Source organism: Labrus bergylta, chromosome 15, assembly GCF_963930695.1.
Source record: "Labrus bergylta chromosome 15, fLabBer1.1, whole genome shotgun sequence".
Lineage (NCBI taxonomy): Eukaryota > Metazoa > Chordata > Actinopteri > Labriformes > Labridae > Labrus > Labrus bergylta.
This window is the reverse complement of record NC_089209.1, coordinates 28,146,604-28,159,106: the sequence shown is the minus strand read 5'-3', so window position 1 is coordinate 28,159,106 and position 12,503 is coordinate 28,146,604. Positions and strand designations below refer to the sequence as shown.

Genomic DNA, 12,503 nt, shown 5'->3' with positions numbered 1-12,503 from the left:
GTAATTTAAGTAAGTAAAAACTACAGCTACTCAGGTTAACGTTACATTAATGTGTAATGTCATACTAGTTACAGAGAAGATGTTTAATATGTAAGCTGAGTCTGTTTCTACGGTGATTTAAGCTCTTAGTCTGTCACTATGGTAACCTAAACTCTGAGTCTGTTTCTATGGTGACGTGAACTCTGAGTCTGTTTCTATGCTAATTTAGGCTCCGAGTCTGTTTCTATGGTAACTTAAGCTCTGAGTCTGTCTCTATGGTAACTTAAGCTCCGAGTCTGTCTCTATGGTAACTTAAGCTCCGAGTCTGTCACTATGGTAACTTCAGCTCCGAGTCTGTCTCTACGGTAACTTAAGCTCTAAGTCTGTCACTATGGTAACCTAAGCTCTTAGTCTGACTTCTCATGTCTCTTAAATTAAATCCAAATTTCAACACTTACTTCCTCCCCTTGCATCCTAGTCCCTCCCACCAGAGATGCATGGAGAGAAACGAGGAAAAGAGGAGAGAGGAACAAGGAAATATTTTTGAAGACACGAGACGTCCTTTCCTCTGCAGCATCATGTGAAGCAACGTCTGTTTGAGATGATGACATCAGCTGATCAACACTCAGCTGTTTGTGTTTACACACATGAGCACTTCATTCATTCTAATTAAATTCACAATGTAACTGTGTTTAGTCTGTTATATGTTGGTGATATATTTGAGCTCAGTGCATACAAACTGTCATTTTCAAGTAATCAAGAAAATGATAAAAAACACAAACTCTAAAATTGTATTGAAGATCTTTTTCTTTGCACATCCCCATGCTATGGAACATCTCTTTATATTCAAGAGATAAACATGATTATTATGCTGTGATGAAGCAACAGAAAATGTAATGCTGCAAACAATGAAGAAAGCAGTCTCCTTGTCTGCAGGCAAATTTCAGAATTTCAAGTGAGAAAAAACATCTGAATGAGTCAGCAGGAGAGAATGAAGAATGAACATATTGTCTACTCCATTTATAAACTGGACACAGAAACGCAGAAAATCCTGCATTTCTTTGGTACAGTATTGCCTTTGATCCAGTGAGAGTTCAGATTTTGGCTCTCTTAGAAACCTCCTGGTCCCAGTCAGTGTCGAGGACGTCGTTACTGAAGTCCACAGAACCGAAGAGAGAGAACGAAGCAGAACTGCTGTGAGGACGGCCCAGCTCAAAACACTTCCTCTTCCTCACACCGACCGGAATCTGCAGTTCAGCAGGAACGTCCTTCAATGTTTCTGCAGGATCAAACTGTCGGTGTCTCTGTCCTGGGTTTAACAAATCTTTGATTTGGTCCACCATTCTCACAGGTTTCAGTCCTGCAGGAGGATCTGTTCTCTGGGTATCTTCTCTTTGAGGATTCATGTCCTCGTCAGTCTGAGCTGCAGCCGATTGTTCCTTGGAGCAGCTGAAGGAGAATCTGGAGAGTTTGGCGAGCGTTGATGAAGCCACAGGAGACTTTATGATGTCATCACTTCCCATCATTCTTCTGCTTGCAGACTCGTCCTCCTTCTCGCTGCCTTCACCTTCCAAATCTCTCTGATTCAGACTTTTCTTCTCTGTGTCATCCTGACCAGCTCCTTTCACTTCACTTCTTCCGCTCCCTGTCTCATCCAGGATTCCTGCGCTGACCTTCAGGATGTCACTGTGTGCTGAAGCTCTCATCTTTCTTGGTTTGAATATAAACCCGGACAACTTTGAGCGCAGTTCTTCTCCTGTTTCTTCCTCGTCGGTCTTCTTCTCCCTCAGTGCAGCACTGATGTCTTTGGTCTCGTCTCTCCTGTTGTCCTCCTCAGGTGTTCTTTCTGAGCCGGCGCTGCTCAGGTGATTCTTGACAAAGCGTTTGGAGGGTTTGGAGTTATCCAATGGCAGTGAGCTGCTCCTGTCAGACACATGTTTATCAGCAGGCCCTACCCCCTCTCCTCCTCCTCCTCCTCCTCCCTCTGAGGCAGGCTCCGCCCCCTCTCCTCCTCCTCCCTCTGAGGCAGGCTCCGCCCCCCCTCCTCCTCCCTCTGAGGTAGACTCCGCCCCCTCTGAGGCAGGCTCCTGATGAAGACCACTCAGCTCCTTCACTCGTTTGTCTCGCAGTTTCTTAGAGACTTTTTGGAACACAAACCTTGAGGACTCTGGATGATCTGTCCGTCTCTCAGATTGTTTCTTCTTCTCCTGCTTTTCTTCCTGTGAAGCGGAGGTGACACCAGCATCGCGGATTAACGTGCGGTCCCTGATCACGCCGTTTGTCCCTGACCTTTCTGAGTTTCCTCCTGTTTTCAGGTTCACCTGAGTGGATGTAATGACAGGCGGGGCCATGCCGTCAGGCGACAGTGACTGATCGATGGAGTGAAACCAATCCAGGCCTCCCTCTACTGTGACATCACCCTTACAGCTGCTCGTCACATCATGTCTGTTTCTGCAGGGGGCGGAGTCTGGGTCTCTGAGTTGATGCTGGGGATCATCAGGTGATGGCACGCCTGAGGCGTCCCTCTTCATCCTGAAGGACGAAGATCAAGGTGTTTCAAACTCAAACAACTGATGGAGGTGTTTATTTGAATAATTAGTTTGAATAAACACACAACTGACAGGCTCAGATTCTTATTCTCAGTGTCTGACAACAACTCAAAACTCCTACAAATAGTGTGCTCACACACACTAACCAATCAAGTCAGAGGTAGACCAGCACCTCCCGACTGCTCTGTGTGGTGTGTTTGTAGAGAGTAATGTTACAGCTCTTTCTGTAATGGTGTCACACACTTCAAATAAAAATCATCATTCAAAGAAGATAGCACATTCCAGCAGTGTTCAGAGGAAGGAGCTCTCACACACACTCAACAGGAGTGACCCACCTGCTCAATCTGCTGGTCTCCTTCTGCAGCAACTGAGACAGGTTGAGTCCCTGCAGCAGAGTCCGACACTGAGTGTGATACTGCTCACAGGGCACAGCGGGGAACGAGGTGAGTAAAGCATTTACATTCCCCAGCAGAGCTCCACCCTGAAAGAGGAGAGTACAGAGAGAGATAACAGACTGAAAGAAGAGAGTACAGAGAGAGATAACAGACTGAAAGAAGAGAGTACAGAGAGAGATAACAGACTGAAAGAAGAGAGTACAGAGAGAGATAACAGACTGAAAGAAGAGAGTACAGAGAGAGATAACAGACTGAAAGAAGAGAGTACAGAGAGGGGCTGCAGGCTGAGCAACACCTCGGATAATGAGGCTGCTATAAATCAGCTTGATTTAACAATCACTATGACTGTTATTTCACAGGTCGTTGATTAAGGTAAAAAACTCATTTTTAATCTTGCATATGAATAAACAAGGTGTAAAGAGACTGAGAGGTTCTCATGTTTTCAAACCTGCAACATGTCACAAACAAACCACAGGATTTACATGTGTGTGTGTGTGACAGTGTGTTAACTTCTTACCTGCATGGAGCACTCCATAACAGAGACAGCCATGATGGCGTCCTCTATGGTCACTGTCTCTCTGTACATGAGCTTGGCATGAGCTCAAGGGTCAAAACAGAACAATAGGTGAGTGGTACACTTATTCACCATTCAGTTCATTTAAATGTGTCTTCTCACACAGACAGCGTAAGCAGAAATGATTCTAATCTGTGTGCACAACATGAAGTTTTTGTTTTTATAGCAGGAAAAAGAGCTGCAGGCTTCAAAAACAAGAATGTTAATGTGAAGGAGGTCAAAGCACATCTCAACCCATTCCGTACTGTTGCTGGACTTGGAGAAGAGTTATTATTATTGCTTCTAATAAGCAACTCTGTAGGGATGATTTTTATAAAGTCTTTTAGCATTTTATTTGTGATTCACTCAGATTACTTTACAGAGTACTGTTTCCTCTGGAGAGTGTCTGGGCTCCGTCTTACAGATAGGGGAGGAGCTCGGAGTACAGCTGCTACCAGCCAGGTGAGGTGTTTGGGGGACTGGTCAGGATACCTACTGGTCACCTCCCTTTGGATGGTCTTCCAGGCACATACAACTGGGAGGAGACCCCGGTGTAGACCCAGAGCTCTCTGGGGGTATAAAGTCCCATACTGCACACCTGGACCTGGTACTGATCCTAGCTAACAGGTCATCAGACTGGGACCTGGTACCAATCCTAGCTAACAGGTACCTGGTACTTATTCTAGCTAACAGGTCAACAGACTGGGACCTGGTACTGATCCTAGCTAACAGGTCATCAGACTGGGACCTGGTATTGATCCTAGCTAACAGGTCATCAGACTGGGACCTGGTATTGATCCTAGCTAACAGGTCATCAGACTGGGACCTGGTATTGATCCTAGCTAACAGGTCATCAGACTGGGACCTGGTACCGTTCCTAGCTAACAGCTCAACAGATTGAGACCTGGTACTGGTCTGGTGCGAACAGAAAACTAACTTCATCTTCTGTCTGATCTTAGCACAGAAATCCCCCCACACATATTTAATGTTCTGAGGCTGTGGGTAATTGATTTTCAAACTGCCCGGCCTCACCTTCAGCCAGTCTGCTCAGACTCTCCAGCATTCGGATGGTGGTGCGTGCAGCGTTGCGTCTGTCACTCTGTCTCTGCAGCTGGTAGTAACGGGTCAGGATGCTGTTGGCATCTTCAGACAGCTGCGGCTGCAGCCGTTTGATCACACTGAAATAAGCCTTCATTTTCTCCATGGACCACAGGCCTGAAGACTCAGCAGGAAGTCCTGAAGAACACAAGAGAGCTATCATGAACCCCCTCAGACGAGAGGGAGGAACGCTGTTCTGAACATCAGCACTGTGTTTTCAGCTGGGCACTCAATGTGCTGCTCTCCTCACAGAGTCAGCACAACTTGCGCTTTGTTCATATTAGATGAAAGTTATGATACCATTTCTTTAGCTACTAAAAGTTTCTTTCATTATTGTCTAGAGGAGAAACCAGCTGAGAAGCTCAGGAGATGATGTGCTCAGATACTTTCTAAATGGAGAGCATTTTTTTAGTTTTCTTACAGTCTCAGGATCAATAAAGTATCAAACTATATTAATATCGATATGTATTAGTATCGATCTATACTTCTTTCTTGCTATGCTTCCATCCATCTCATAAAAATACAGTATTCTGGATTCTTTAAAATTATGTATTTTTTAAGTCTGCAGGAGTTGTAACTGTAAATCAAAAATATTCAAGTCAAAGTGAAAATATTCAGAAATATTAAAGGTGTGATTGTCTTTCACATTTTAAACTTTTTAACCCTGACGAGAACAAAAATGTATTCTGCAACAACCATAAACAAACATCGCCCAGTGTTTCCCCTACCATTATGTTAGGGGAGCGGCCCGCCCCCCAAACGGCACCCCCTGCCCCCCTTGATGGTCAAGTTCATTTTATTTTCTATATAGCGCCAGATCACAACAGAAGTCATAAAGAAACCTTTCCTATAGAACAGGTCTATACCTCCTCCTTGTATTAAACAAACTAAACAGCCTTATGTTATTTATCTTATTTACACGACAGCATATCATTTCTGTCCCTAGATGGTCGCATGTTCACATTTCTCCTCTGCTCCCTGTGTCGCGCACTCACAGAAATGGGAGTTGCAGGAACAACTGCAACTGGTTTTAGATTGACAAACCTCTGTCCTCCAGGATGAAGGAGGAGATGACACGGTCCCACTCGGCGTTCTTGGTATCCAGCAGAACAAGAACCAGGTCGAATCGACTGAGTAGAGGGCTGGCAAGGGCCACGTTGACAGACAGCGGCTCGTTGGGGTCGTACTGGCCTTTAGGGTTGGCGGCTGCCAGAATGGTGGTGCGAGTGTTTAGCTTACACACTATACTGTGGAGAGGGGGAGTGTTATAGTCCATGTTCTCTTGGACATATACAGAGTGGATAACATTTCTCTATTTCACAGTTTACAAAGTCGTCAACTTCACACCCTTCACTTCATTATTTTAGTTGCAAACCTACTTCTGCCCACCTCTGCACCCTGGGGCATGTTGGTCTTAAAAAGGTGTGGAGGTACCCAGCTGTACCCGGGTCTGCGGTCTCCACGATCTTCACATCAGTTAAGATTTTAAATTGTCTAGCGTGTAGCCAAACTAAATTAATAAACACTACAGTACTTCACCTGATAAATAAACTAAGTCTCCATTTAACACATTCATTAATACAACCTGTACATTATGATAATCCAGTATTGGCCCTCTGTGATCTGGGCAGTAATGAAAAACACACTTTGTCACATCAGATCTGTTTAGTGTCATACCCAGCTTTGGCCACACTGATGGACTGCTGCTCCATGGCTTCATGGATGCTGATGCGGTCATGTTCTTTGATGCTGTTGAACTCATCGATGCAGCACAGACCTCCGTCTGACAGGACCAGAGCTCCAGCCTCCAGGTGCCACTCACCTCCGTCTCTCACCGCTGCTACGGTCAGTCCTGCAACACCACACGTTCAGGTGAGGATGTGATGAGTTTACATGCAGCAGGTTTCAAAGTGCTGACAGAGAACAGCCTCTACCTGCACTTGTTGATCCAATCCCAGCTGTGAGAACAGAGCGAGGCATGATCTTAGCTGAATACTTCAGGAACTGAGACTTCCCTGTGCCGGGGTCGCCCACCAGCAGCATGTGACACTCACCTGGAGAGGATGAGATAAAGACTAGTTTAATGAAAAGACAAACACAGACATGCAGGACTCGTCAGATTTAGAAGAAATCAGGCCAAATAAGATTGAATGAAAGTGTGAAACATGCAGGTACAGATGAGCCACGCTACAAGAGACATACCTCTGATCTTTGTCCCCAAAGAATCTATTCTCTGCACGCCACCAGCCAACACCATGGCAACCGCCAGTTTAACCACGTACATGCCAAACACCTGAGGGCACAGACTCAACAGAATCTGGTTCCTGGCTACAGAGAGAGGAGAGGATGAGGTTCAGGAAGTGAAGAAATACAAACAAGGCTTTTGAAACATTACGTACCAGCCATGGGATCATGTTTAGAGCTTTCCCAGAATTCATCAAACTCTTTCTGAATGTCCTTCATGAGCAGAGCCGCTGCAGCCTGCTGGTTGTTTACTTCGATGTTATTGGCTTTGAGCACCAGCTCCACGTCGCAGCGAGTGCCGTCGTAGAATGGCTTCCAGCGCTGACCCATCACGCCGTACACGGTCACATCGTCACCTACAAACACAGTGTTCAAACAGCTGGTCACATTATCATCTACAAACACAGTGTTCAAACAGCTGGTCACATCATCTACAAACACACTGTTCAAACAGCTGGTCACATGGAGCTCGGGCATTAGCACTCTGCCACCAGCAGGTGGAGAGCTGGATAAATGTCTGCTGCAGCTCTGTTCAACCTGCAGCAGACTGTTCTGTGTACACAAACATTTCTATTCAGCACTGCTCTTCCTTCATGGTGCTGTGGTCACTCTGTTCCTGGTTTTTGTTTAAGGAACACAAAGGTTTGTCTTACAGAAAATAAATCAGGTTCCCCTCTTGTCAGGAGGATACCGTTTGTTTAGTCTGATCTTGAAAAGTCCTTGATAGGACAAAAGCTGCGTCTCAGTTCCTGTGAGTCTTAGCCCCTCCCACCAGAGATTCAAGGAGAGATGCAGGGAAATGAAGGAGAGGAGACATGAAAAGTCCTTTACCTCAAGACGTCCGTTTGTGAAGTCAGCTGATCCTCGTTGAGCTGTCAGCTGTCTTTAACATCTCTTTGTATTCATTCTAACAGAATACACAGTAACAGAGTGTATTCTGTTAACTGATCATTAAGGATTTCATATTGTAAATGTATTTGATCTTTTGATTGACAGATCATCTCATTGTGAACTCTGTATTTTACAAACACAGCTGCTTCTATGTGGCCTCAAGAATATCGGAAATGATTTATTAAATAAACATGTATCTTATCATCAGACGTATCATTAACGATCAGCCTTTAATGAAACTTTATTAACATGACAATAAAGTTTTACTGAAGTCACATTTCCCTCCTCTCTCCTCATTTCAGTTATAAGATCTTTGAACGCTCCGGGGGGAGAGGAGAACTGAGATGTAAGTGTAAAGACCTTGTGACCATCGCCCTCTTCTGGTTGACTGTAAACTTGGAAATGGGATCAAGTTGTGCACATTGTCAGCTCTTATTGATTTCTCCACCATCACTGTACCTGAGCAGCTAAAACCTTAAGTAACAAAGTTAGGCTTTAATGAGCATGTGTATGGAGGGACGGCTTGTCCAATAGTTCTCACCAGATTTACAGATGTCAACCAGGTCGTCCTCCAGAATCACCACCATGGAACGAGGAATACTGCCCACTGACAGCCTCTGCACCTGAAATCATTTCAATATCCAGAACTTATTATTCAACACATTGTCTGTGAACATTCAAATGATCGGTTTGTAGAGAACATGAGGATCACAGGGTTCACCTGCTCTTGGATCTTGATCTCCTGGTAGTCTCGACAGGCTCCGGGCTCAGATCCGTCAGTCAGACAGGTGAATTTAAAGGAGTGACAGGCGTCGGGGTTAGGACAGGACACAGGAGGTACAAAGGTGTAGAACTGATCAAAATCTGCCTGCACCGTGAAAATATGGCGACACTTGTTGCACATGTAATCCCGCTCGTACTCCAGCACCTATGAGAGGAGAAGAACAACTCAAATATACAACACAGTAACACTCACAACATCTTCTGGTTGTTCAGACAATGCCTCTGTTTCCATGGTGACACATGTAAAAACAGTTAAGTGTTGACTTGAAGGTGTGTTTCAGGAATCCTTCCAGTCTAAAACTCATGCTGAAATAAACAGAGGTTTCTTTTCAGATAAGACAAAGAAAAGGGTCCACACACTCATCATCACGACAATGTTCCATTAATGAATGGAGAATAAGAGAAGCTGAAATAAAAACCGATGTTTTCAGATTATTCTGTTCACAAGAGGACAAGTCAACAGATGAGGGCGTTATCACATATAGATCGTTTGCTCTGGTCTGAATCATGGATCAGTTTGTTCCATTGTACCATAATGACCTCAGGTTCGGTCTGTGTTCACACAGGAACATTTACAAGAGGACCAAAATGTGTGATGATGCGTTTGGAAAATGCTCTCTGATTGGTCAGAATATCTTAGAACTCCCTGAAGTAAACAAAGACTAGCTGTCTCCTGATTGGCTGAGGCTGCTCCAAACACACTTTCTACACAGACTGATGTGGGCTCTGCTCATCAGCTTCTATATTGTTTGCTTTTATCACTGTATGTGATCGATACAGTTTGAAATGAATATGTTGATGTTCTGGAGTCTCTGAAGACGTTCATAAAGACAGATCAGGAGAATCCTCCAGAACTGTTTCTGAGGCATCGTCAGGTCTGCCTGTGGTCTTTAACACATGTTCAGTGATGATGAACAGAGAGGAGGGATTCTGAAACAAAGCTGCACCAGGGTTTGAGTTGTGGTCTGTGCCTCTTGATTAAACGTTGATTACATTGGATAGTTAGCTGCTGTTAACTTTGGTTTGGGCTTTAGTTTGAGTGTGTTAGTTCTTTTCATATTCCAGACTCTGCAGGTACTCTTCCTTGTTTTTGGATGGTGACTTCATATTCCTGTTAGTTAGATGAAGAGTAGTGTGTTGAAAAGAGGTAAAAAGCTGTTCTGCACCTCTTCTGACTCCTCTCTGTGAGCTTGTAAACACGTGTTCCTGTAAGTACATCAGCATTATGTTGACTCACTGGGTTCAGGAGCATACACTTATACTAAAGGGAAGACTTCAAACTACACTGTCTATGCAAATGGAACATGGAAACTAAATTGAAATGGTTGCTACATAATCAGAGAAATAAATAATAAAGGTTAAAAAAAAGAAAAACTGCAAGACCCAGAATGCACTGGGCTCATTGCCTTACTCCTCTGCACATGTGTGACTCTGTTATGTTCCTCCTAATCCACAGTAACACTGTTTTCTTCATGTTTCCTTAATGAGTGTTTTGATTCTGGCTCCGCCCCTCTCTAGAGTGTTTGCAGGGACAGAAGATCCAGGAAAGACCAGGTGTGGGCTTAGATAAACATCAGAGACATGTGTTGGTTTCTAAGTGAGTGGTGAAAAAGAACCCGTTTGTCCTTCTGAAGCGTCCTGAAGACATCAGGTTTATTTAGGGAGTCCCTGTGCTCCTCACTGCTCTGCTCATTTAACAGCAGCTTTCAGTAAAGCTTCAACAAACTGTTGCAAACTGAGCATTTAGCATGCTGTTACCTTGGCAACGCTGGTGCGTATGACTGTGCCGGTGACGGACAGAAAGTGTCCGACATCTCTGGACCTGGGGATGGTGTTTCTGGTGAGCTCGGGACACACGGGCAGACCTGAGGACAGAAAAGAGTCTGTTAGCACAAACAGAAAATAGTTACTATGACAACCAAAATTTAACTGCAACAAATGTCCTAAAAAGAAGAAAAGCTGTTCAGTTGTTTCCTTCATTTTAGTGAGAGGAGAGGGCTCGTGTAAGAGACTGGGGACATTACCTGTGATTCTGGCATGAGGGGCGTGTCTCAGTCTGGGCTTCAGGGAGACTTTCTCTGCTAAGTCCATGGCTCTTCTGTGTAACACTTTGTCAAATATAGCCAGCACATGGTGGGGATAGGCGTTAAAATAATCTCCCACCTACACCCACACACACACACACACACACACACACACACACACACACACACACACACACACACACACACACACACACACACACACACACACACACACACACACACACACACACACACACACACACACACACACACACACACACACACACACACACACACACACACACACACACACACACACACACACACACACACACACACACACACACACACACACACACACACACACACACACACACACACACACACACACAGAGGAATGAGTGGATCAAACATGGCAGACAAACACCAACACACTGTCTACAGTGCACAAAGACATCGGCAGCGTTTGGGTACACTGTGCTGCTTTCACCTCCATATTTGCTTCAAACAGCGTCATGGCGTTTACGACCACAGGGTGTCGGGTCTCTTCATCGCCGTCTTCGATCAGCTGGAGGATGTCGTCATGGTGATGATCTGTCAGGTAGCTTTCAAATACCCGGCCAATCAGAGCCTCCTGCTCCGGGCTCATCAACATGGTGAACACCTGGAATAACAGAGAGTGTTTGTTTGGTAACGACAGTAGTGCTGCTGTATGATGTACAGTTTGTTTAACACAGGTTACATTATTTATGATACTTTAACATTACTGATGATCAGTCCACCAGTATTAAACAATCTCATTCATACATTCACACACTGCAAACAAAGCAGCGGGAGCAACTTCAGGCTAAGTGTCTTGCCAAAGGACACAGCGGATAAGTGGCTGCAGGAGCCGGGGATCGAACCCCCGACCTTACGATTGCACCAAGGCTGATTGGACAGCCAAACCTACTAATTACATGAACCTACAACACAATAGAAGTAACAACCTGTGCCTCCTTTCATTATTTATTGAGGGGTTCCAGAGGTCAATATGGGGTGACATCAAGGGCTCCCCTGGTTAAGAGTGGAATAATTCATTTCCACTATAATGAAAATCTCATTTTATCTTTAAGTCACACAATGACAGAATGTTCCTGCTGCTGACATTTACATATTTATGTATCAATCTGAGTCCAAAATTTATTTTACCAATGCCTCATTTTATTTATTTGTGATTTATTTTATTGTTTGAAATGTATTTCTCTTATCTGCCCTGATAATCCTTTCATTTAAATGATTTAACATCACTTTTTAATTAGTTCTCCTTCTCTCTGATGTGTAGTTTCTTGTTACATCTGTTGTGTCATTTACTCCTAAATCTACCTACAGGTCAACATGAGAATCTCCTGAACTTGAACCGGAACCTGTGACACTTCATGTAACAACAATATCTAGATATGTGCTATTAGTCAGTAGAAGGGTCCTTTATGGGGAAAAGAGGTTTATTACAATAAACTAACATAATAAAACAGTTGTAGTCTAACTACATATTAAATACATGTTTCCTGCTCACACACACTTTCACACACGACAAGTTATATTTAGTCCCTTATTAAAACCCGTTTAAATAGCATGGCAACAAGACAAGTTATGACACCCACACTTTAAGATATGTTTTTTTAATAACTATTAACAGCGTTAATCGAGTGGTTCATTAGCACACCTGTTGATACACTACATTACTTTCAAACTACATCAGCTAGCTTACTGTGAAGATGCTAATCAACGAACACGGAACACAAGACTCACCTGTTGATTTCACCAGGAAACAAATATTTAATCGAAGAACAGAATCATTTGAGCTCTAACACATCTCGTCCTCCGGCACACGTAAACAGAAGAGCAGAGTTTCGCGGGCCAAGCGGCGGAAGGACTTCCTCTTTTTCTTCTTCATATGCTTCCTTTTCGCTTCTCAGCTGAACGGTGCATTAGCGCCACCAAGTGA

At 44.1% G+C, this 12,503-nt stretch overlaps 1 protein-coding gene across 2 annotated transcripts; it reads right to left on the bottom strand.

Annotated features, from left to right (window-relative positions):
* Positions 1-768: 768 nt before the first annotated feature.
* Positions 769-12,495, bottom strand: mcm9 (minichromosome maintenance 9 homologous recombination repair factor). 2 transcript variants are annotated; one of them, XM_020647192.3, is made up of 15 exons: positions 12,308-12,495; positions 11,007-11,180; positions 10,517-10,655; positions 10,251-10,357; positions 8,431-8,637; positions 8,251-8,332; positions 6,974-7,174; positions 6,777-6,902; positions 6,509-6,628; positions 6,252-6,426; positions 5,619-5,821; positions 4,509-4,712; positions 3,441-3,523; positions 2,864-3,009; positions 769-2,511 (listed from the first exon to the last, which is right to left on the bottom strand). In XM_020647192.3, the coding sequence occupies exons 2-15, from the start codon at positions 11,169-11,171 to the stop codon at positions 1,074-1,076; spliced, it is 3,396 nt and encodes a 1,131-aa protein (XP_020502848.1). In that variant the 5' UTR covers positions 11,172-11,180; positions 12,308-12,495; the 3' UTR covers positions 769-1,073. The 2 variants fall into 2 exon arrangements, with proteins under 2 accessions (XP_020502848.1, XP_065819851.1); XM_065963779.1 differs by lacking the exon at positions 12,308-12,495 and having other exon boundaries at positions 10,517-10,600; positions 11,007-11,118.
* Between the last annotated feature and the right edge of the window lie 8 nt (positions 12,496-12,503).

What these genes read in the sequence shown, in the direction of transcription:
- mcm9 (XM_020647192.3), bottom strand. Translation starts at nt 11,171, where the DNA reads ATGTTGATGAGCCCGGAGCAGGAGGCTCTGATTGGCCGGGTATTTGAA. An exon ending in TACGCACCAGCGTTGCCAAG is followed by an intron (nt 8,638 to 10,250) that starts GTAACAGCATGC and finishes CTCCTCTCATAG; the next exon opens with GTGCTGGAGTACGAGCGGGA. An exon ending in TAAACATGATCCCATGGCTG is followed by an intron (nt 6,903 to 6,973) that starts GTACGTAATGTT and finishes CTCTCTCTGTAG; the next exon opens with CCAGGAACCAGATTCTGTTG.